This window comes from Rhinolophus sinicus, chromosome 2 (assembly GCF_057876585.1).
Source record: "Rhinolophus sinicus isolate RSI-liver-muscle chromosome 2, RSI-T2T, whole genome shotgun sequence".
Classification (NCBI taxonomy): domain Eukaryota; kingdom Metazoa; phylum Chordata; class Mammalia; order Chiroptera; family Rhinolophidae; genus Rhinolophus; species Rhinolophus sinicus.
The window spans coordinates 37158280-37185201 of record NC_142502.1 but is presented as its reverse complement, the minus strand read 5'-3'; the positions used below and the strand labels follow the sequence as shown (position 1 = coordinate 37185201).

Below are 26922 nucleotides of genomic sequence, written 5' to 3'. Positions count from 1 at the left end.
AGAAATTGTCAGCCTACAAGTTCAAGTATTAAAAGAAATTAGTCAAGGCTGTAAAAATAAGCTGGAAAGATATTTAAGAGAAATATTTAGACTATTTAGAATAATAGTTCCTTTGCAGTGGCATATTCCGGGAAACACTGAAAATATTTATAGTCCAACAAGTAAAATACTTTTATAATGTTGGTGTTAATAGATAAAAAAATAGAAACATACTTCACATTTTATAATTAAAGATGCAAAAATCATATGGCCATGTTTTTAAAAACTCTTCCGAATATCCCCAATTCTCCTGCCTTAGGGTTTTTTCCTCTGACCTAGCCAGCAAAATATAAACTAGATCAAGCCTTCATTTCCATTTCAGATACCAGATTTACTGAAAACTGATAAAGAAAAATCTCATAATTTAAAGAACTGTCACAATAAAAAGTTATCTCCTCTGCTGTACCCAGTGACTCTCCCATGACTCTGCTTTCTACCTTCTCCCATTCTCCACAAGCAGAGATTTCAAATCTTTCCCCTTTCCTCTGCACCTACCTACTTCTGATAGATGCCTTCTCATTCTAACTCTCATAGAAAATAGAAGCCACCAGTGAGGTAAGTAGTGACAACTGTTAGATTTGGTAATAAGGAAGTTGTTGGTGACTTTGAAAAGATCAGTTTCAAGGGGGTTTAGGGATTATAGATTACAACAAAAAGGAATGGGAACTGAAAAAGTAAAGACAGCCAATACAATTTCAGTTTTCAGGAAGGTTGGCTGTGAAGAAAAGGGGAAAAAGGAGGACAACAGGTGGTATAGGGGGTCTTGGAGTCCAGACTGAATTATTTTTCAGGTGAGAAGGATATAATCACGCTTAACTGTCATGGGAGGAAGCCATTAGAGATGAAGAGTTTGACGACACAGAAGAGAAAAGAAGTTGAGGGAAGGACTAAGCTTTAAATGAGAAAAAGATGAAGGTTGTATGGATAGAAGCAAGTTCATAACTGTGGTGTCAAGGAACTGATGGATTTCCCAGTCTCATTCATTCTTACCAGTTTTATGCAGAAAAGTGCTAACATGGCAGGACTCCCATAATTAGAAAGGCCTGCATAGGAGGTTGGACCTTGCTTTACTAATGTCTGGTAACTTGTATTTCAGGAGGGTTCCCACCATTCCGAGAACTGGTAAGAGAGATTCACTACACCTAAACTGTGCAAACAACGTAATTTATGCTGAACACCTTCTTTTCTTCCGGGAGACTGGAACCCTGGTTTGTGCTAGACTGAGGATGTCTATGTGATCAACCAGCAATTTAAAAAAATAGACATTCTTAAATGAACTTCCCTGGTAGACAACTTTTCACATACGCTGTCACAATTTTATTCAGGAGGAATGAAGTGGAGTCTACTGGGAAAAAGACTTGATCAAATGTGACTCTTTCATATGCCAATTTTGCTTTGTATACTTTTTCTGTTATAAATCATAACTGGTGTTATGACTATATGCTGAGTGCTGCAAATCCTCCCAGAAAATCATCAAATCTGGGGGTTGTCTTGGGCACCCGCTCCCATATCTATACATCTTCTTTAATCAAACTGTAGTGATTCAGATCAGTAATATAAAATTGACTCCTAAAAATCCGAATCTCAAACTAGATGTGACCAAATCTACCAAATCTAAAGTTTCTACCTTTCCCCACTCTCCTATTAGTCTCCTACTGCTGTTTATCTCAATGAATGACATTAGTCACTCAGTATGTCCTCACCCACTCCCCATTCAAAAAGGCAAGTCCTTTCAATCCCACATTCTAAATATGGTACTCCTGAGTCCATCCATTTACTCCAACTCACACTGTCAAGAGTCCTTATTCATGTTTCCATCATCTTTTGCTAGGATTACTGCAAAGCCTCTTAATCTCTTTGCTTCAACATTTCTCCCCTATTTTCACCTAGCACCTTAAACCCATATTCCAAAGCCTTCACATGATATTACTTCAGTACTTAAAAACCTATCAGTGGCTCACCACAATTCCAGAATAAATGCCAATCTCCTAAATTTGACATTATACAAAAATTCTTTATGATCTGACAGTCTTACTCCACTTACCCTTCAGGTGTCCTCCTCCCTAACCACACACACACACACATGCACAAACAAATGCAGAACTACATCTACCTGTGTAAAAATCAGACACCAAAGCCAATTCAACATGTAAACAGTCAAAAGACCAACTTATCAAAAGCAAACTCAATGAAAATCTCACCCACCAACACACACCAGTTAGATTTGAAACACACTCAAAACTGACATTTACAACAAACTCAACTCTGTCATTTGCAAAAGGGGCTAAAGATTTCCTTTAAGTAGGTCTTTTCTGCTTTTATGGAATTATGCCCTGCACCAGGCATGAATTAAACAAACTGAAGTAAAATGACATATACCAAATTTAAAGCATCCAAGAACATTTCAAAAATCTTCATCCACTTAACATTAGCTTTCAGAGAACTGATTTTCAAAAAATTTCCCTAATACCAATTCACACTGCCTTAGCAATCTATGTTGTCATATAAAACATGTGCAATTTCCAAATGCACTATGCACCTTCCAGTCCCTAGGTCTTTAAACATGCTATTCCATTACCCTGAAATATTTTCCTGCCACTACCTGGAGTACACCTCCCCACCAAGATAACACCAACTCAGTAAGAATAACAAAAATCCCCCCAATTCTCAGAAAAGAGTACTTTTTTCTATATATAACGATAAACACCAGATACTGATTTTAATCTACTTTATTAGTCTATAATAAACCTATATAATCATGGTAACAGGTATCCAGCAGAATGAGTTTAAAATTTTGTAAATCAATATATGTCAACGGATCTTAATGAACATACTTCTGAAAGCCAAGCAATCAGTGTTACCCCCTTGCTTCTAAAAATCTGCCAACAACAAAAGACACACTCCAGGAAACGTATCTGCACAAGCCAGTTAGTCAGCTGCAATCTCACCTGAGTTGCCATTCTTCTACAATCGGTTGAACTCACTCTCCCCTCTGAAAGACCATCAAACCCTGAGTTCCAAGCTTTTCCCAAAAACCCTGTAAGATTAACAATCTGTTTTGCCTGACTTAACTAAGAAATGAATTCAGCTTTATGCACTGTTTCAGATATTGAACCATGGTATCAATACTTGACAATTCTGGAGCTTTCATTAGGATTACCTTGAATACTCTGACTTGGCAGCATTTAGTGGGATCTTCAGACAAAGAAGAGTGTAGTTCACTGGGCCCCCTGGAGTCCCAAACTGGCAGTCCTTCAGATCTGCCACCACGTGAGTCTGTGTCAACAACAGTCTGAGCACTGACTGCTTCATTGAGTTTTCATTGCTAAATTTGTTTAGGGCTTCTAATGAAATTTGTACAAATTTGTATAAATAGTCTTTTATTTTAGAGGGGCACCATTTGGTAAACATTTTTGCTACTAACCTGCTTATTTTTCTGTGCTTGTTTTGCTTTGCTATTTGTACAGTCTTAACTCCTGTCTTATTCTGGTTTATCTTGTGTCTACTGACTATGTAAAGGAGTGTCTTATAGGGAACAGAAGGAGGCATAGTCCAATCCAATCAATCAATGCAAACCAGCCCTGAGATTACTAGCTACCAGCAACAAATTCATGCAAAAGCAACTGGTCAGACTGCCATGGGACTCCTACAAAAATTTCACGAGGACCCTCCCTGACTTGTCAATTCATGAAAGAGGGAAGTCAATGATTCTCCTGTCACTGATTATATAGCCCCTTCTATTTTCTGCTTGGTCAGAACCTGAGACACCGTTCATAAGCACACAGTTCTACCCAAAAATGCAGTGATGTTTCATGGTTGTCATGAGTTTCTCTAAGTCAAAGCAGCAACCTCCTCCTGATAGAGCTCCTACTTTCTAGATGAACTTATTCTTACAATCCTAATTCTTACATGTACCTTGTTAAAAAGCAATAACAACAAAAAAAGGACTTAGAATACCAATTGCCATTGTGGACAAATTTTGACATGAAAAAAAATAAATACACTTAAGAGAAACTCTAAAGAATTAGGAAACAAAAGAGCAAAGATTAGGCACCTCCTTTAACTGAGAACTCAAAACACTACCTCCAAAACAATCTCTCAAAGACAGTTAGTTAACTTCTATTCAAACCTTCAGAAACCTATCCTCCTTGCACCCATCTCTACCAGCTTTATCTTCACAACTCACTCACACCCACTTCTGTTCCTTCTACTCTTTCCCGTCGCTTCTAAAATGTGCCACCTTTTATTTGAGAAAAGGTAACAATCACAGCAAAAAAGTACAATTTCCATAGAGAAACAATCACATTATACAACATCTCCTTTAAATTGCGGGAGCAGAAAGCAGATCTAGAGTTGGTAAATGTAAATACTAACGAGTCAGGCTGAGAGTATAAAGAATGATTTTCCTAAACCTCAGGAAGATAGACAGAAACTTGCTGTAAAATTAGGAATTTAATTTGATACTTATTCTCCTGCACTATCAATATACACCAAGATGGGACAGAGTGGGGGTTAAAAATACACTATGGTAAGAAAAACCAAGGGAGAATTTAAATAACCTCGTGGTCAATATTCTTTTAAATGACTTTGAGAGGGAAAGAAAAATAGAAAATACACTACATAAAGCCACTTCAGAAGCTATTTCCTTAAGGGTAGATTGGGCAAAGATTCAAGTTGTGAAAAATAAAAGGTTAAATATTTATACTGATTTAGTCAAAATGCTTTTCAACTAGTTTATGACTGTGCAATGCTATGGAAATAAAGGTCGCGACTCTCAGATATCTCTTTAAAAAATGACCGCATGTACACATAAATTATTTGTTGTTCTGTTTCCCTAATCACATTTCAAGCTTTCAGTAGACACACACAGCTAGTGGATCCCCTATTTGGACAATGGAGACATTCCATTGTAGAAAATGTTATGGGACAGCACTGAAGAGAAGCTAGAGGAAATGTTGTAGGAGGTCACGTGCTAAATAGGCTGCTATAACTACAGTCCTCATGAGAGGATCTCTTACACAACAAAAAACAAATCTATGGAGTGATGCAGTTTCCACTGCAGATACACAAAATGTGATCATCAATTCTGAAAAAAAAAATGGGAACAAATAGATCTTGCATCCATTTTTCCCAATGTTTCTTTTCAAAAGTTAGGCCAGGTTCACTTTAAAACATATAACATTATACATGAATAACCTTTTGATATTTTATAAACTTAGGAAATCTTTTTTTAAGAAAAATGAAATTTAAGCTGAAATCTCACACAAGTTTGACCCATTATGTGCATGAAATAAAATATTTGACAAAGTTGATGAAATACTGAAGTTGTTTATAATAAAGTAACTATTTGCAGGCTAAAATTGGATTATGGCATAATTAACTTTTCAAGTAAGGAACAGATTTTAAGAGTTAATCTACAAAAAAATACTTGAAATGCTTCCATCAGGACTTCTGTGATACCAACAGTGAGTTATCTGTATGCCAAACAATGGGGACAAAAATCATTTTGTTCTTTATTTTTTCTCATTTCTCTATTCTAATAAGATCAGTCTATGCTCACATGGTTACAACAACTTTCACTTAAAATGGCAATGGGAGAGAAATGAGATGTGGAAACACTTTATTTCAATTCAGTTTGTCTAAAGATTTTTAAGCACCTATTACCTCTACAAATAAATTCTATTCATTTTATTCAATATCCCTCTCTCTTCATTTCTGAAGCTCAATTCTTTTGATTCTCAAACACGAAACAATTATTGTTCTCTTTCTTTCATTTTATGCTCTACTGCATTCACACAAAAATTCACCATTCCAGGAATCTTTCCCTTCACTTGGCTTCTAAACTCAAGATTTTATTAACTATATAAACCATAGTTATCATCTCAAAGTCATATTAGCATAATTTTTAATATGTTAATACATTTCACATTTTTCATGTTTGTCACAATTATTTAACTTAATTTCAATTTCTTTCACTGCCCTTACATATTGCTCTAATAGCAATAAATGTAAAAAATTTTGCTAATATATTTTACAGTATTAGTTTATATTTTATGGAACTGAATTAATTTTTGCAAATGCAAAAGCATTTATCATTCTGAGTTTTTTCATGCAACTTTTAGTCAAAAGCATGGGTATACTCTATACAGCTCACTAACAAATACCAGATACGAATTAAATTACATGATAATACTTAAAAATATGGTTTCTCAAAATGGTTTGTTTGAAGCCCAATTTACTTTGCAGTTAGTATTTCCTAGTTGTTATCCTGACTGTATTTTAAGTCTCTATTTTTATCATTTTATGTTTCATAGAATAGTACTTTTAAAATCACATAAAAGGGGTATTGCTTCATTATCCAATATTAATTATCTCAACTTTACACATGCATGTTATTACATCATATATCTTTTTGTGATATTATTTCTCCATAAGAACAGAAATATAGACTTACCAGAGATTTATATTTCTTGTCAAGAAGTCTCAGCACTACAGTTCTGCTATAATACGCATGCTAAAATTAAGAGAAAAATGGTGTTTAATATTCAACTATACCATTCAAAAGCTATTGTCTTGCATCATTTCTAGTAACATCATAAATTACACAATAACTTAGCTTTAAATTATTGTAATCAGTGCAAAACAGGTTTTTCTATGTACAATGAATTATGACCATAGCAATCACAAGAATCCAAATCATATCAATAAACTGTGGTTGTAGTGACTGACCAGTAGAAAAATATTCTATCCCTCAATTGTGACCAGTCGCCATATTAATCTATTTTAAAACCACCACCCAAAAATGTACCTACCCACCAGTGCATGATAGAGCCTAAAGGGTACAAAAGTGGGGACAGAGGATGGAAATCACAGCCCTCATACTGTAGAGGATACTGTACTGTCTAGCGATGTAGAAATTTGCCGAGGTCGAAATGCTCTGAAGGGAAAGTATCTTAAACATACTATGTTTTTAAAATGATTGGACATGCCAGAAAGATCGTTAATCCTCTCCTTAAAACTAAATATAGATGGGATTAAAACATGCTTTTATGCATTGTACAAAGCAAGGGGAAAATACACGTATTATTTAAATTATATTAGGTATCATTCGTGCTGAATGTATGTAGTTTCTTCATGTTACTTAAGAATAAAAATTATTCCATGGAATATTCTGTAAAAACTATCTGAAATTCTGGGAAATAGAGTTTAATTAAATGGGGATTTAGTAAATCGAGGATTAATCAAAACCCTATGTTTTAAGCTAAAAACATTTAGCTTTAAATGTTTTTAAAACCATTGATCTTTTTCAGCTTTAGTAAGAGAAATATGTTGACCTACAATTAAACTAATGGCCATGTTCTGAAAAGAAATCCTCATAGTTCATCCCTTAGACCCACCAAACGATAGCCCTCAGGACAATTTCAAGCTGCCACCTGATTTGGTAAATAAAATTTACTGGAACACAGTCACGTCTACTCATTTATATATGATCCATGGATGCTTAGGGCAACAGCAGAGCTGAGTAGTTGCAACAGAAACAGTACAGCTCACAGAGGCAAAAATATTTACTGTCTGGCCCTTTACATAAGAAGTTTTTCAACCTCTGCCTTAAGGATGTAGAAAATTTGACGGCTTTTCATTAATACTAGAACACACTTGGGGAGCTGATTTTTAGTAATTTTCTATTGGTTAGTTTTCCTGTGATCTGCCTCATTCTCTTAAGAATCAAATACTGATGACAAAAATGTTAAGTGAAGAAGTTAATTAACTTAGCAGAATATGATTTTTGTTAGAAAAAAAGACCTAAACAGATAAATTTAAAAGTATATGAAATAAATGTAACTACATATATCAAAATTGTAGTAGTTATTATCCCTGCATTGTAGATTTAGAGAAATTTAATTTTATTTGTGCTTTTACAAATTTCGCATATTTTCTACAATAATGCTGTTAGAGTGATAATCAAAAACAAATTTTTAAAAAGTTCTGTCTCAAATGTGAGAAACAAAAAGTTCAGGTTAAATTAAATTGCGCAAACATTTATGAACACATACTAGATAAGGCAGGTAAGTGGGTAAGTACTGGACAGAATTGTGTTTTGGTTAATTGGGCATTATTGTACAGTTTAGATAACACAAGGCAAAAAAAAAAAAAAAAAAGCCATCAGCTAGATAATGTCCAAATTGTGCTGAGCAATAAATGAATATGTTGCTGCTTTGCATGGCAAGTCATGGGCCCAGCCCTTCCTTCCACAAGCCACAAATACATAATGCCCAGTAGATAGGTTAAAAGGGACAAAGCTGTGAGAACATAAGCCAACACTGCTGCTGCTACTGCCGGACACAGACCACTGTTACTCAACAGCAAATGAGAGGTAGCAATATAACAATCTCTTTACTCTTAATCTTAGTTTCAGTTCCGGGACAGTGGTGAACTCCATAGGAAATTATCAGCATTCAGGCATTAAACACATTTCCCGAACTGCAGGTTTAGTAAAAGGAAAAAGAAGAAATATTTTCAGACATATCACCTAAGCCAGAAGAAAAATGAGCATTGAACCCTTATGTTCTACCACACCTGCTTAAAAATTTTGAAGTTTTTAAACTAAAAATGATCAAATTTTGGATAGGTCATTCGGCTCAATTGGTCCAACTGAACCTATCATTTAGGTTCATTTGAACTTAAATCCTATTTAAATTCGAAATTTTAAATCAAATTTAAAATCCTATTCTGGCCCTGTCACTTACTAGATAAACAATCTTGAGCAAGTCATTTAACTTCTCTGTGCCTCAGTTGCTGCATATGTAAAATAGAGTAATAATACCATCTATCTCTTAGATTGTTATAAAAATTAAATGAGTTTAAAAAATAAAAGTGATTATAACTCTTAGAACACAGTAAACACTCAAATATTAGCTATTCTTTGAAATATAGCTATAAACTGAAACATAACAAAACATATTTCATTTTTCCTTACCATCCACTTTTTGAACCACACAGCCTTGGTATCAACCAATGCAAGAAAGTAGACTGGATCCAAAATCTTTTGTGAGACAAGATGGCTTTGATCATGTTTAACTGATAATAAGGACAAAGTACTCTCCACAATTTCTTCCATATACCTTAAAGATTGGAAAGAAGTGATTTTAGAAAAAAATAAATGCTATTTGATATAAGGACAGGTGATATGTTTTATATTTATGGAACAATAAAGTCTTAAGTAATCTTTAGAAACAGCTTTTTTTTAATATTTCAGTAAATGGCAGAGATGGGATTCACACCATTTTTTTTTTCTGTTTTATAAACATATTCTTTCTACTCAACACTGGCTCTCCAAATTTAACTTTCCTTTTTAGACTCATCATTGCTCTTACAACCTTATTAAAAATTTTAGAACTAAAAGGAAAAAGTTTAACGAACACATAAGGAACTTCTCCAAAGTAGCAATAATAAAAGGCCAATAATAAAAGAACCAGAGGCTATAACACCTTTTTACCTTGTTGGTGATAAATAAATGGTATAAAATGGTACCTGCATTGAGCCATTCACAGAGCTAAGTACAAACATGAAAAGCTAAAAAATAAAACTTTATTAATCCCTTCCCTATCAAGTAAATCATTAAGACACTCTCTACTCTTTCTCTTTGAAATGTAACTGGGACAGTGATATACCTATATTTGATGTTGGCATAAATTAGGGGACTTACTTCTCAGAGTGGCGAATCCAGAAAGATGGAGCCTCTTTCTGATATTCATTTAGAAGACGAACCTACAAAGCAGTTATGAAGTTTTCAAAAAACTAGAATTCTTAAATATAGAACTATCGAAATAAAAATAAAGGCATGTTATAGTTAATAAATACCTTTTTAAGTAAGCGAATCACATTAGGATTAGTTAGATCTATACCAGTTGAAAGAGTAGGAATATGACTTTCTCTAGAAATAAAGCATAACTCCAAATATTTAGCTGAAAAGAAAAAGTAAAAAAAATATAACTATTAGACCATTCAATGACAGTGCTTTCTGAAAAAAAGTTATTTCTTATCCATTTTTCTCAAGTACAAATAAAAGAAAAAGCATTATAAAAATGATTTAATAAACATACCTAAGCTTGTATAAATTTCCTTGGTCATGTGTAATGGTGAAAGTGTAAATGTCTGCGCATAGAATTTTAAAATCCGGTCCTATGGAAATTAAAAAAAAAAAAGATTTGTATACAAAATTCTTACAAAAATAGAATAAAGATGAATCATTTTTCACATAGTAAAAAAATTAGAAAATAAATCATTCAGAAACTTGTATACGAGTATATCTATAAAAAAAGGGCACATTCTTTTGTTTGTCAGTAAAAAAGTAAAACTGACTAAAACTAATAGTAAATCTAAGACAGCAGTATATTGTAAACTCTGGTAATAGTAGATACAAACATGGGGTGAGTGGTGAGGTTTCACAGAGGAAGGTACAATGTAAAAATCTCAAACAAGGAAACAGAGTTGGATTACTAAATCTTAAAAAAAAAAAAAAAAAGAAATCACTCCTCTCCGAGTACATTTTTTTTCACTTGCTTACATGGGTAGTCTTAGTAATTAGACATGTAGGACTAATAATTTTCCCTATCCCCAAGAAAAAGTGTTATATAATAATGTATTTTTCAGAACTTTATTAAAACTTAAAGTAGAAACTATCAGAAGGTAAATGAATCAAATGAGATAACAGATGTAGTTAGAATAGTAGCTCAAACTAGTAGTACTTAAAAATGATAGCTATCACTGTCATTTTAATTATACCAACTTTAATATTGTGATGATATTAATCCTAATAGTGAAATTCAACTTCCCACTAAATAAAATCATAAAATTGCCTCAAATGTTCTATTCTGAAGGAAGAAAACACTAATAATCTTGCCTGTATCAAATATTAGGACAATGTACTTACAAAAGATGGTTACCAAAGTGACTAAAAGTATCTTCTAATAACTCCAAGAGATTCCTACTGAATATAGGAAATTAAATACTTTGGGAAGTCTACTTTTATAGTTGCAGCAATTGATCAATATGCCACACTTTTCAAACACTACACGCTTCAGTCAGTTAATATGTTAAGAGTCTTTTACAGAAGGAAAAGAAGAAACAGAATCAAACTCAATATGAATTTAGATTAAGCATAAATTCAAAATTTCTATAAAGAATACCATGCCTTGTATTCTACTCCAAAATGACTGATTCTATTACCATTTCCCCTCTTTAACAACGTCTTCCAATGTTATTAACTTAAAGGAAAATGCTTATGAACCTTTTTCATATATCATGAATTCTTTCATAAATGCTTTAAATGTTCTTTTAAAACATTTGTATTAATTCAAACACAATGACACAAATACTTGGATATCTCTTTACACGATAAAACAAAATGGGTAACAGTCTACTGTTATTTGGCAGTGAAGTGTTATAGTGACCATATTTTTAATCTAATCATGAAATAGTTAACTCCTTTAAAGAAAATCTTGACAATTCAAAAGCTAGAACTGAAATTTCATAAATATTTGAGCTACTATTTTTAAAAATTATCATATTCCATTTGCTTCTAAACTGATAGGAAAATTATTTTTAATATTTCTATAAACATTTCCTTACACTAAACACAGGATCAGGATCTGAAAGAGATGCTGTCAGTTTTTCACAGAGAGTGGTCCAATTTTCACAATTCAGTACATCAGTTGGTGGAGCTGAACATAGTGTTTGCAAGGCTTCGTATCTCACCTATAATTTTTAAAAGATTTTGATTAATGGTCAGTCACTAGAATAACACCAAGTCTCCAAATATTTAACAAATATTGAGAGGCAAAGACTGGATAATTGTTTTAAAGAGCCAATTAATGAGAATTAGATGTCCTTTTATAAAACAATTCTTGAGAACTCATTTTTTAAACTTGTCTTAAACAAAGGAAAAAAACAGCTTATTTTATGTAAAGCAAAAATAAAAATACTATGTGTATTAGCCATGTGACCTAGAATCTCTTAAGTGGGAGAGAAGGAAAGATGGTGGCAGAATCTAAAATCACCAGGGAAGGTTTTCCAAGGGCCTCATCCCACAGACTTTCCTTACTTGCGCAGGCCCCCATAGGTGGTCCCACATTTTCAGGGTTTTAATTTTAAAACATGCTCCTGGTGAAGCATTTGCATTCCAGGATATATGATCAATTCTCACAAAACAATCTGTACTTTTGCTATATCATATTTGCTGACCTTCTAACCACTGAGGTAGAAAAAAAGTCATTCAGCAGCATGATGCAAAATTGAATTTCTGTATTTTCACAGAAAGCTTACTTCTTAATCATTGTTCTCAAAATCCAATCAGAATTCACTCAAAACAGTATGAACCAAGGGGCAGCAGTGAAGAGTTTAGCTCTACTTCTAACATGAATGGTACAAAGTTGCTCCCCTACTCATTATCTAACAAAGAATAGTAACACACTGATTCCAACTTGTTCCTCAAAATTTGGTTGTTCCCCAGATCAAATAACTAAAGACTGGTGATTTAAAACAAACAAACAAACGAAAAGAAAACAAAAAAAGAAAACAAAAAAAAAACATGAAGAGTCAGAAGAGTTAGCTAAAGACCTCAGGAAACCAGACATTCTGAATCCTAAATCAAGATGTCACGTTTTAGATGGAAATAGACAGAATACACACATATTTTTAAATGTCTATGTATTCACATGAAAGAAAAACTAACAAAAACTTTGTGATATGGATTATGGGGGAACTATGGAGAAAGTTTAAAAACATTAAGTAATTTCTCCTTTTCAGTTAATTTTTAGAACAAAATCCCATTTAGAATTCCTACTTGCAAAAGTAGAATAAAGGTTTCTAAACAAGCATGAATTGCCAAATAATCCACTTACTAAAGATAATAAGATTATTATCACATAAAATTCAAGTCCCATTTTAGTATCTTTTGAAATATATATTTACTAAGAAGCTAGAAAATAAGTCAGAATGCAGGATGCTGAGGGGAAAAATAATTCTATGATTTTTTTTTTTAAATCAGTGGGAGTAAATCATAACCATTCATTCAGTTTAAAATGAAAAGTTGAAGAAAAACAATTTATTTCAAAAATGGAGACTCCATGGCAAGATATATACAAAAGTCTTAGGTACTTCAAAAATAATATCATATTTTCTATTTCAGGCTGAATTTCAAATGAAATAATACTTCATAAACAGTAATTTATACAAACTTTTAAAATATAAACAGACACAATTCAATACAATTGCTTCTTTAAAATCCTTTTTCTAATAAATGAATATATGTGTCAAAGTTGCTCACATATTCCAGAAGTAGAAAGAACATTAAATGAAAATTTTTCTTCAAAGAAATCACTAAAATATCACATACAAAGAAACAGTGAAGGAATAGCTTGGGGGGCAACTGCTCATAACTTCATCCCTTCAAAATGGGAACTAGAAATAAAAATTTCCTCTTACAAACTATGACTATTCTCTAAAGAAAGCCACCCTTACTGTGACCTTTCATTTCAAGACCGGAAAGTCTAGCAGACACATCAGTCTAGAATTGCCATAATAATAAAGGTTATCTTCAAGAGAAACAATCCAGCTGCTACCGATTATAATCATATATATCTGAACTTGACAACTATCCTTTAAACTTACCTCTTTAGGTTGCCCTGGATCCAACTGGTCTAAAATCAATTGTAATTTTCCTTGACAAAATTTGTAACTCTGCAACACAATAAACAGAACAGTCATTTATTTACTAGACCTTTAGAAGTACTGCTCTAAATGATTTTTAAATATAATTCAAAGCAAAAAAAAAAAAAAAAAAGCATTCTGAACAAGAAAAGGGGGTGATCTATTTTGATTTGGCAGCAAACATAGAATTTTTGTTTCCCAAGGCATTTAAATGGGAACTGAATGTCCCAGTAGAACAGTGTACCTTCATGTATATAAAAACTATTATTATTTGCTGAGCAATTGCAATGTGTAGAACATTATATGACTCAAAAGACGTAAAGCCAAAATGTTTTGTACCCAGAAATGTGAGATTAATGATACCAAAAGATAAAACAACATAAACAACAAGGCACTAATAGTACCCTCGGCATAACTACAATGCTGCTGAACTTTTTTATTCCTTTTCTTTCCTGCTCTTTTCCTCAGTCTTTCTCCATGCCTCCTCTTTGGTGAAAAACTCCTGAAGTAAAAACTTCCACCTAGGAAAACGTTTACAGTAGACCATAAGCTATTTTGTAAAAAGGAAGGGTCTTTTAATTGACAAAGGCAATTTAAATATTAATACTTAAAATAATCATCTAAAATTAGCAAAAATAGCAATAATAGCAGCTATGTATTATCTATTATGTAACAAGTCCTCTACTATCTCAATTCACAATGACTCTGTGAAATATGAGAACTAGAACAAACAGAAGGTTAAATAACTTCTCCAAGTCACCCAGCTATCAGAACTCTGATTCCCATCCACATTAGAGACCCTCTTCACTATCTACACTCTCTTCCTGAGGAGTTCTCATCCAGTTAAGTATACCATGATGACTCATTTATATCAGTCACTCATCTCCACAGTTACTTATATAATTATCCTCTCAACATTTCCACTTGGATATCTCTTAGGCTTCTCAAACTAATGCGTACAAAACAGAATTCTTGATTTTATTCTGAACTTGCTCTTCCCTTAAACTGCCCATCTTGGTAAATGGAACTACCATCTATCCAGATTTTGAATTAGGTCAAAAATAGGAGTCAATTTTGACTCCTCACTTTCTCTCATTTCCTATATCCAATATCATTAAGTCCTGCAAGACAACCCCCAAGTTTTACATATCTTAACTCCAACTACTCATTACCACTCCCCTGCTAAAATCTTAAACCAAGGCAATCAATTCTAGTCTAGAATACATCAACTCATCCTAAATCATCTCCCTGTTTCTACTCTTATCCCATCCTACTCCACCCCACCATCCATCCTCCAGCAATAATTAGATGGAACCTGTCAAAATTATTAATCAAATCCCTTCATCTCCCTTACTTCAACCTTGCAAAAGATTTTGCACTTTATTCAGAATAAAATATAAAAATTTTACTTACATGATCTGGCCCCTGCTTATCTCTAACTCTCTCTCATACCATTCTCCCCTCTGCCATCCAGGTTTCAGTCACACTGGCTTTTCCATCCCTAGAAGATGCTATGCTCACTCTAACCTAGGAACCTTTGCTACTGCTGTTCCTGATGCATCACAATGCTTTTCCTCCAAAGCTGTACTCTTATCAATTAGAATTTGGTATTTTTCATATAGTATCCACAATACCTAAAATAGTGCCTAATACAAAGCAGGCACTCAATGCACATTTGCTTAATACAAGAAAGACCCCAAAGCCAGTCTTCTCACCATGTACCTAACAATACAGGCCACATAGAGCAACTCCACAACAAACCCAAAACAGACCAATATTTCATATCATACAACATAATTCTTTTAAAGCCTTAAAAATGTCCAGAGTTTCACTCCTTTCTAAAAGTATATATTTCAACTACTCAAAAGTCTTTACATGGTAAGTTGTAAAATTAAACATACTGTATATTAAATAATAGAGCTTTAATTTTGAATATTCATTATATTAGTTAAAATACTAATATTTATAAATGATAACTACTAACAAAGTAAATGTAAGTATATATGAATGTAGCTGTCTTGCCTAATGGGAAAAAAGTATATAGGCATGGATAACATACGGTATCTTACATAGCGTGTGTGTATATATGTGTATATATATATATACACACACACACATATATATATACATACATACATATATATCCAAAATATCATGTATGTATGTATGTCATATACATACACACACACACACTATATATATATATACACACACACACACATATATATATATATATATATACAGAGAGAGAGAGAGAGAAATGTATACAAGTGAACACTTTGGTCAGCGTTGCTCAAGCAGTAGTTCGCCATAATCAGAATTGTCTGGATGCTGATTTTGAGCACCTCTTGTAATTGCAGAATTCAAACATGACCTGTATTCATCTTTTGTTATTGGTATATATTGAGTATTATAATTTTAATAGTGTTTTCCTTTCTTAAAATGTGTACACATTATTCTGGCCCCCTCTGTCCCTGTGTGTGTGTGTGTGTGTGTGTGTGTGTGTGTGTTTGTGTGTATGTGTACACACTCATTCTATTCTATTGCTAAACAAGCTTTTTTTCTTTAGTTTGGCCCTTTTACCTCTCTCTTGTAAACCTGATTTCTTCTGGTGCTTCTACTTCCACCATCATGACTTTTACCAGATCAGTATCTATGTCTAAAATGTCTTTCCATCCAGCTCATTAAAAAATAAGCATAATGTCAAAGACATAAATTTTAATCCAATAGACTCAATCTTCTAACTACCTATATGACCCTGATGTCTTTAACCCCACCCTGTTTTCACATCTACCTCCGAACATCATTGTAAGAATTAAATGAGAAAATAATTATAGTCTTTTCTTGATCATTATTAAAATTTTTAAATTTGAAGTAAATCTCATGTTTCTCAGGAAATTTTCTATGACAAAATATCAAATAACTGACTCCATCTACCAACTGCCTATTCAAGATCAAGCAATCTAAAAATATAATTCATTGATTTCCAGAAATTTCCATTCTAATCCAGTTTCCACCACCACCACCACCACAAAAAAAGAGCTCTGACAAATGGGGAGTCAGACATTGTTTGAAATTTCTCAATTGCAGGGAGTTTATATTTGGTGAGACAACCAATATTATGTCAAACAGCAGTCAATAAAAAAAGGTACTACTTCAATTTTAACAAAATTAATTTGCTTAACTGTTCTCCACGACAAAGACTTCATTTCCTAATCTCTTTATGGGCAAACCACAGACAAGCAACCCTTACTCTCTGAAAATGTCTTCCTTTTATTTCTCAGAAATGACTAAGGCCAATCAATATGATGATCCCTCAACTTCCCTCAATATTATTCTGCAGTGAACTGTTGACCACTGATCCAAAGATTTTTTTCTTAGTCATCTTAGACTTCCCTCTGGACTTCATTGCAGCTAATTAACCATTACTCCTGCCTTGAAATTCACCCACCCTTAAGCCCCATGGTTTGGTACCTTCTTTTCTGAACCACTGTTTGTTTCTACTAGCCCTCTGAAAATGTATTTCCTAAGATCTCACCTATTGAGATGGCTTCAGTAGTAACACCTCAGCACAATTGTCTCACACTGTGTCATCCCCAACCTTTCTACCAAGTGAATCCTGCATTTTCAACTATTTGTTTCACCACTGGACTACCTTACTGATATCTAAAATTCAATGTATCTTAAAAAGAATTAACTCACCGTATGCTTCTCCACCCCAAACTTCGCTCCCTAATTCCAAGCGTGGTTCATGACACCATCCTCTTCTGACCACCTTGGCTTGAAACTAGCTAGACCTTTGACTGCACTCCTACTTTGCACTACTCCCTCCAAAACACTTCGAAAATCAAGTTAAATTATCCTATCTCTGTAATATTCTCACATCAGTCCCTATTTATTCCTACAAAGCCTCCTCAAATCCGGCATGCTCTCATTACTTCTTACTTCAACTACCAGGACAGCCTTCTAACTTTTCTCCCTACATCAATTTTCTCCCCCTTTCATGTCCTTCTGCAAACCGACAGGTAAATCTCCCTGACATACACTTCTCTGTTCAAAAACCTAAAATGAGTTCCCTTTATTTACAAAACATAATCCAATTTAGCTTTTGAATGTATTCATTTATTCCTCAAACATTTATTCAGAATCTATTATGTGTCAGACACCTATTATGTACCAGGCACTGTGATTTTATAGCTAAAATCTGTAATAATTAAGATATAATTTTTGCCTTTATTCCATAATCCAGCCTTAATCTACCCTTCCAATTTACTCCCCCCAAACTCTTTGTCCTAACCCTTCACATAAACTACTCAGTTTCCCAGATATGCCACATTCTTTGTTGTTTCAGAGCTTTGGTCCATTCCTTTGTCTGAAATACTATCCTCTATAGCTCTCTGAATTCTTGGTTATAAGGACTCCTCTTTGGAATCCCCATGACATATTATTTCTACCTTATAACCCTGTAACTATGAGTATATCCAAGTTAGCTCTTAGAAGAAACAATGCATATCTGATTAATCTTTGCACTTTTGGAGGGCCTAATAAAATATAATGCACATAGCATAAGTCCACTACTTTTTGCTGGATGAATGTACATCCAGAAACTTGAAGCCCCTCAATTCTAACATATTTACATGTACTCCCAGGTTATAATGCATATTAGAAAAGCATAGCCTTTAATAGTTTTATGTTTGGAGTACCCTCATTAATCTACTTACTGGCCTATAAGATTCCTTTAACTATCATCTTAAACATAGTACAAATACTCTTTAAAATGTTGGTTAAGCAATAAAAAAATTTTTATTACACCAGAAATCAGAAAGTGTCTAATACCTGCTTTAAACATTACCCATATTTTTAAGGTCTCCTTTTGTGTTATTGTGTGTCCATATATGGACATAAATTGCCATAGTAACTAACTGTAATAACTTATTTAACTAGAGGATGTAGATAGTGTTCCATTGAATATAGATTTGTTAGACTTTCAGCCATTCTAGATTATTTCTTAGATTAAAAATCCTGAGGAGCAAAGCAGTGCCTACCAACTTGATTTGTAAAGCAACATAGGACAGATTTGTTGGTGATATCAATATAAGTAGATACTAACAAAGGAAAGCTTTTTAAACATATTTACATGTGTGAAACGAAATAATTTCTAAGGAAATAATTTCTAAGCAAACACTAAGAGGAAAAAAGCAAAAAGTAGAATAGGTTAGTCTAAGATAGATTTGGTCCTCTCGTAGGATCATACGGATCTAATTAAAGGTCTTTACATGCCAAAAATAAAATCTGAATATATTTCTATCGTATGCAGTTTACCTACAAATTATAAATATAAGATGCATTCTGTAATTTTTACAGAGATATACTCAATTACTTTATTACACCATATACTGAAGAATATTCACATTATTCAATAACTACATCTTAAATTAAAAAATCAAACCACCTTCAAAATTAATTAACCCTAGAAATTTTAAAACTTTGGTTTGTAAACCATATAAACTTTTTAAAATACAACCAAAGAAAGACAATTATTATTATTGTTCTAAGAAATGGTTATGAGAAATATATAAATATTGAATCTAATGGTACTTCAGGCTTTAATATGTCTAACTGCACAATGATTTCTAGTTCTAAAATAAAGGAAAAGAAAAACACCACCCAATGATGATGACAATAATAACAGCCAATAGTTATTTAAGCTCTTAGAATATACCAGATAGTGTTCAAAATGCTTTGCACACGTTAAATCCACAAAACAACCCTATAAGGTAGGTCAGGTCCTGTTTCTATCTCCACTACAACATAAGAAAACTGAGGCATTGAGAGAGGCTAAGAATCCAAGGTCCACAGCTCATCAATGGCAGAGCCACAGTTTATGTCAGACTGTTTTGTTTGCAAGATTCGGAATGAATTAGCTTCATGTAGAATAGCTTTTTCAAATTTTAGTGCATCTAAAATTTTTGAAATTATGCCCCCCCCTTCATTAAGCTTTAAATACAAAACATTTTTAATTCAAAACAAAAGCATGAGGTTTAAAAACATTTTCAAATAATAAACTAAATTTTTCTTAACTTCCTGGATGTTTTTATTGTTTTAACAAAAGAAGAACTTTTGAACCTTTCTTTAAAAGTGTCACCATTAAGAGGTAGCAACAAAAATCTATTAGTATTTTAAAGTATAAAGAAACTTTAGGGATTCATAAAGAATATTAGCACTCAATCAAAGATATTCGTTTTTCTGGTGTCAAACTGTCTCAAGAGACTATTATTAAACAAGCAAGCCACAACAAAAGCTCATACCTGCACCTACCTACCCAATTCTTGTCCCAATCCACCTGCCTCAGACCTAATTCCAGGCACCTGAACTGTCAACACTACAGTGTTCATTTTGTCTACTTGCAGCTACATTTTCCTTTGCCTTCAACATTTTTAAGATTTTAGGCCCCTTATCTTTTTCTGCTTGTAAAATAAATAATAAGAAAATCGTATCAATTGAGGGTAGCTAGAAGTGGAGGAACTTCTGAAGTGTAGGCTGGGATGTGCTACTGTTATGGCTTATGTTGCCAAACGAGATGAGAGTCTTGTAATTCCTCAGCAGTAGTAAGAAATCCTCAAAAGCAGAATTCCTCACCAAAAAGAGCATTGAAAATTTGAAGATTTTAAGAGAGGCCAAAAAATGGTTGAACTCAAAATACTGAATAAAAGTTGAGAAGTCAGGGCAAAAACATAAATTAGGATAGTTGAAAACACACACTCTGAAAGACAGGAAAGGCCATGCACCTGGTAAAGGAAAAAAGCTACTCACGAATAATCTCACTGGAAGAACCAACATCTAACAACAAGATGGAATTCTGATTGTTCCCAGGAGGCAGTTCAAACACAAAGTCTAAGTAACAGTACCTTCTTTTCCCAGAATTAAAAACCAGGAAAGATAAGCCCTGTCCTTCAGGTGAGGTAGTAAGGACAATGGCACTACAGTAGTTTCCTAATGCCCCTACAATTACCATACACTTAGTGACTTAAAACAACACAAATTTATTATCTTACAGCTCTGGAGGTCAGAAGTCTAAAATGCCAGGCTTGTGATTCTTCAGTAAGCTCCAGGGGAGAACCCATTTCTTTGCCTCTTCCAGCTTCCAGAGACTACCTGATTCTTTGGCTCATGGACCTCCTTCTCTCTTCAAAGCCAACAGTCACGTCACTCCCACCTCTACTTCAGGCTGCACAGCACTTACTCGGACTCTCCCGAGTCTCTCTTATACAGACTCTTGTGATTACATTTGGCCCAGTGAATAACTCACGATGCTCTCAGCATCTGCAGATCCTTGATCAAATCACACTAACAAAGTCCCTCCGTGTAAGGTAATGGGTTCACAGGTTGAGGATTAAGACATTGACATTTTTGAGGGGGCCATTATTTTGCCTGCCATATATACCAAAAAATAGGTTTCCGTAAGAGGTTGCCTCGACGGCAAAGAAACAGTAAATGTCTTAAACAGGTTCATGTCATGCAAGAGCAATAGAGGACTATTATCCTAAATTCAACTTCTCCGTATAAAGTGTAAACCATGGGTTCCCTTAAAACATAATAAAACAATCTGCATACCAGGAATAAGTATAATGGCTGTGATATATAATATATACTACACTGAATACTGTCAGGGAAGAGGAAGACAGAAAAACTTCAAGAGGAAAAGGTATGAATTTTGAAAGTTTAATTAGAGAAAATATTCTCATTTCCCAGCAGTAGAAAATGACCCAGAGAAGCTCAGAAACCATGCATGACCACAGCTGAGAAACTTTCTATTTGAGCACGTCTCTAAACAGCATGCATTTCAGCACACCGTTCAAGAGATAGCAATAACAATGAAAGCTAACATGTATGGAGCAGCAGCGACTGTTCTAAGGACGTGATATAGATTAACTCGGCTAATCTTCTCATCAACCCTATGGGGTAAGTGGTATCATCATTCCTATTTTACAAATGAGAAACACTATGGCCCAGAGCAGTTAAGACGTTTCTCCAAAGTCACATAAATAGTAAGTAGTGGAACCAAGATTTGAACCCAAGCAGTCTCCAGGTAGTGTAGCACAGAACAAAGAGAACACATGAAGGAGAGAGACCAGGCTTAAACTTATGGTTCACTCCTAACTAGCTGTACAAGTTCGAGCAAATTACTTACCTATTATTACAATCCTCACTTATTTCTGTAAAGTGAGCTAGTAATACCAATAGTGATTATAAAGCCAAGCAGAGGGACCAATATATGGCAGAAGTCTCAATAACAGATAGCTAGTATTATTAATTCTCTCTTTCCAACATTATTTTTCAAAGACCTTTTCCTGGTTTAATCATGATACCAAATCCTTTCAGTGCTCTGTTAACAACTATAGTAAAAACCAATCTGTCTTCTTTATTCTTTAATATTATCAAACTTACACTAATAGTCTCCAAGACCAGCAATATCCAAAGGTTACTCAATAATAGATCAAAAATCCATATATAATAAGGCTGCAATTTTTAAAATAGTAACAATGAAATAAAGTCAATTCTATTTACAAAATACAAGTGTTCTAGTATCAAAACAGGAGTATCAAATTGTTTACTCAATGTTATTCATGAAACAACTTAGACAAATTTGGTTTTAAGCCCAGAGCAAGTATTTATCAATTTTGAAGGCATCCTTAACAACATCAGTATTCAATGGAATGAATGTCTCATATATTAATATTTTCAAAGACCCTTTTACTTGTTTCTTTAATTGGTTTCAGTTGTACAAAACAACAGTAATGATTAGACATTTGGACCCCTCACAAAGTGATAACCCCAACAAATTACTACCTATCTGACACCATACATAGCTATTACCATACTATTGACTATATTCCCTATGCTGTAATTTACATCCAGTGACTATATATATTTTTTAGTTATAGTTAACATTCGATATTATTTTATATTCATTTCAGGTGTATAGCACAGTGGTTAGGCATTTATAGAATTTATGAAGGGATACCGCCAATAAATCCAGTACCCATCTGACACCATACATAGTTTTTGCAACATTACTATGTTCCCCATACTGTATTTCACATCCCCATGACTATTTTGTGACTACCAATTTGTACTTCCTAATCCCTTCACCTTTCTCACCCATCCCTCCAACCTCCATCCCATCTAGCAACCATGAGACCTTTTCCCTTTTGATCATTTAATTTAGCCTCTCTTTGGTCTCTTTTCACTAAGCAAAAGCCTACCCAAACATCTTCTAGAGCTTGGCCACACTGGAAGAGCTTTCAGGGTAGTTCTGACATACATAGGCGTCTTTCCAAAAGTCCAGGGATCCCACACTTGTTGGCAGGCATAGTTCATTTTCAACTCAATTAGTCCCTTCTGAAACGAATTCATACTCATAGGGCAGACACTTGAAAATGCATATATACCCTATGGAAAATGCCATATGAACTTAAAGCTTGATTCCTTCTCAAGACTCAAAAAAAGAAAAAGAAAAAGAAAAAAGTATCTTCTGAAAGTATGACCCCATTTCTACCAAAGCTTTAAATTTCTTCAAAAATCCATGATTCTATGACTGGAAATGATATAGCATTTGGGATTAGCACCTCCTAACTGCCAGTTACTCAATTCAATGCTATGTGGATCTGAATACTTGCGCTGCTTAGAACAAATTAACACTGCTCCGTTTTGTTCTCTTGTGGTTCAATTTCAGTGTATAAAGATGGTTCATCAAATAAAAAAGAAAGCATTATTTTATAAGCCCCAGAATCCTAAAGTTTGGTTTTTCTGTGCCTTTTAATTCCAGAAAGTCCTTGACCTAAAGAAGCAGTTTAGTAAGCCTACTGAATAAGCCACATGATTGCATTAAACTAAACTAAAAAATATATAGTACACTTCCAACACCATTTTTCCTTCAAAAGTGCAATCTGAACTGTGACCAATATACACATTTTTTTCATGTTTCACCCAAACTACTCAAATCCCTTTTTGGTATATGGTTATAGAAATATCCCTATAGTAGAGCTAATTAGGTGAAAATGTTTCACTGAAAATATCAGGTAGGATTCACACGAAGGTCAGATAGACTCCAACTGGCCCGAAACTTTCTGTGTGAAAGTCCATGGTACATGCATGGGCCCTAGTCTAACTAGTTTCCTCTACTAGGACTAATCTAGCCATTGGCTTTTCTCTTAGCTCTGTTGTAGCCAAATGATAAGGATTCCAATAACCTGGAAAGAGAAAACGTAAAACCTTAAATGTCTCGACATCAAAAAAAAAACACCTTAATGTTTTAAAACTAACAATTCACAGCAAACTTCATCTCCCAAAGATACATAAGGGAAATGTTTTATCTCCATATCTCCTCTATAATCTGAATTCTGATTAATAAGGATTAATTAGGAATAAGATGGTTTAATTAAAGTTTAAGCGGATTTGTTTCCTGTTATTCTTTTTTAAAGCTTCAAATTCAATTAGTTTATTTCCTTACCTCATTAAGAATTATCTTAGATATAATGTAATCACTCACTGAACATATAATTCCAGATGTTATTTCATGGATTAAATATTTTACATTCGGTTACTTTACTGTTGTGTTTTTTCTTCTTCTGAAACTTATAACTAAAAAAGCAGGAAAAAAGCTGGCTAATAAAAACGTAGTGAAGCTAGTGATTGTTAAACACCATTTCAAGACATAAATACAAAGCTAACCAACACACCTGATTGAATGACGAATCACTGTCAGAGCAATTGTCTGTGCAATAACTACTGCTTTTGTCCTTTGGGATTTTTTTCTGCCTCTCTTGACTTCGTATCTCATCTTCTTCAAACTTGTTAATCATTGATTCCACCACTACCATCATGATGTTCTTCAGGGAATGCATCATTTCTTTGTATCTTTAAATTCAAAGCAGACTTAGTTAGAGAAAGACTATTAGCACTAATTAAAACATTCAACTAAATTAAACTACCTGATTCATTTTTCTGTAAAATCCCTTTAAGAACACAATTCTAAAGAGAAAAAAAAAAACAAAACCTAAGTCAGTTTTCTTTAAAGAACAAATGGTACAACAGAATTCACATGACAGGAATAAAAATTAATAGGAAATCCAAAAAGTGTGTTTTCCTGAGGTTTTTTTCATCTGGTTACATGGACCAAGATAGTAAATAGAATCTAGAATAGAATCTAAGATGTTCCAGTGGCATGGATTCCAGAAATGTGCAATAAAGTCAACTGTTAATATCACACTACCAAAACACAGCTTATTTTTTACACTTTCCTTGTCTTATTTCCTTTCTCTATCTTCCCTTCCTCTATTTTCTTTCCTTCCATTTTCCCCTGCCTATTCTTTATATGCACCTGTAGCCACAATTGAAACCTAAATAAGAGTTAAGCTACCTGTGGGTCCTTTAAAATAGAGGTTAGAGAACCCACTGTCAGGGATGTTAGAAAAGGGATCCCTATAATTAGTATTAGGTTGATGCAAAAGTAGTTGTGGTTTTTGCCATTATTTTTAACCTTTTAAACCGCAATTACTTTTGCACCAACCTAATAGGAGTTTGAACTGGATAACGTCTAAGATTCCTTTCAGCTCTATGGATCTAAAAAAACCTCAAAAAGAACTTAAAATAAAGTTCTCCATTTATTAAGTGCAAAATCTCAAGCATCCATATTAATATTAGACTAAGATACACAAAAACCTTAAAAATTGAATTTTAAAAATAAATGGGACCATAGTCGAGCCCTTTATTTTACAAATATATGTGACCTGAACCACTGAAATCTCTGTATTTCATACAGATTTAAATAAACACAGTGAATAAAGTACTAAATTTGGAATCAGAAAACCTAGATTAGAATCCTGACTACTTCATTTATAGCTCTGTCATCATATAAGTCTGATTTTCCTCAACTACAAATGAATTAAAAAGAATACAATCTAGCTGACCTATTTCACATGGCTGTAGCAAGAAATGCACAGGAATATATACTGCAAAGTTCTTTATAAAGTACAATACAAATATTTATTGCTTATCATTATAATAATGGTAATAAATCAGGAAACTAAGCATAGAAACTTCCTTTTCTTTACATTTATGGTTAATAGGTCATTGTAACTGCAATAATCAAAGGAAGGCTAAGTAAAGTACTCTTTCCCATTCAGATAGAAATAGTAGACAGAGATTTTAAAGTTTAAAGAAATTTTAAAATGTATTTTAAATGATATGCATTATCTGTTGTTAAATATATGTAATTTCTATATATAACTTAAAATCTAGTATATGTTTAGTCATATTATTTAACAATATATAATTTACATATGTAACTATAATTAATATAATACACATTGTTATATATGTGTATATTTTTTAAACCCCAGAAATTATGAGAAAACAAAACTATTGAAAGATGAGGCTAGATTAGGAACAAAACAGGGTACAAACAGATACAGAAGGGAACTGCTATAGAGGTGAAAAAAGAGTCCAGGGAAGATCCAAGCTTAAAGCAAAGGGATATAAATAGCAAGAAGGAATCCTAGGACACTCATTGGACTAATTGACGAAGTACATATAGGATAACTGAGCCAGGAGGCCCCAGCTTCCTCCTCTACAACTTCTGAGCATCAAGAAAGAGGGAGGTATAACAATGCTCTGGTAGCAATCAATACCTATCCACCCAATGCTGCTCTCTCCTTCCACAGTAATTGGATTACAGCTAGGCATACAAATAAACTACACTCCCGCCTCCTGTGCAGTTAGGTATAGCCATGTGAACATAAAGTCCTGTTCCCCTAAACTTACAATATGGTGATTTAATAAAATATATGAGTAAATCTCAACGATTTACAGGGTAAGAGTAAGGGTAATTAAAATCTATAGAAAATCTGTAAGTTTCATTTTAGACATGTTTCCTCTAGACCTTTTAGTAACCACCAACATGAATTTTTCTGCAAGAAATATCAGCAAACTGGCTACAGGAAAAGATATGTATAATAATAAAAAAATAAATTAAAAAAATAAATTAAAATAAAAAACCCACTAGAGAGCCAGACCCTCAATATCAAGAGTTAAATGAACTGCAGTCAACAGTAGACACTGCAGTTTTGGGAAAAAACAAGGAAAAACACATATAGGCTAGCATATGGACAC

General features: G+C 33.5%; 1 protein-coding gene across 1 annotated transcript in view; it reads right to left on the bottom strand.

The window, feature by feature from the left end:
- TBC1D32 (TBC1 domain family member 32) overlaps window positions 1–26922 on the bottom strand; it is a 182894-nt gene that overhangs the window by 137293 nt on the left and 18679 nt on the right. Inside the window, exons 5-12 of the mRNA XM_088795491.1 lie at window positions 24492–24669; window positions 13711–13779; window positions 11671–11796; window positions 10143–10221; window positions 9901–10004; window positions 9746–9807; window positions 9017–9161; window positions 6494–6553 (exon numbers count right to left, since the gene is read on the bottom strand). Of these exons, the coding sequence (XP_088651617.1) occupies window positions 6494–6553; window positions 9017–9161; window positions 9746–9807; window positions 9901–10004; window positions 10143–10221; window positions 11671–11796; window positions 13711–13779; window positions 24492–24669 (823 nt within the window). The remainder of the gene's footprint in view (window positions 1–6493; window positions 6554–9016; window positions 9162–9745; window positions 9808–9900; window positions 10005–10142; window positions 10222–11670; window positions 11797–13710; window positions 13780–24491; window positions 24670–26922) is intronic.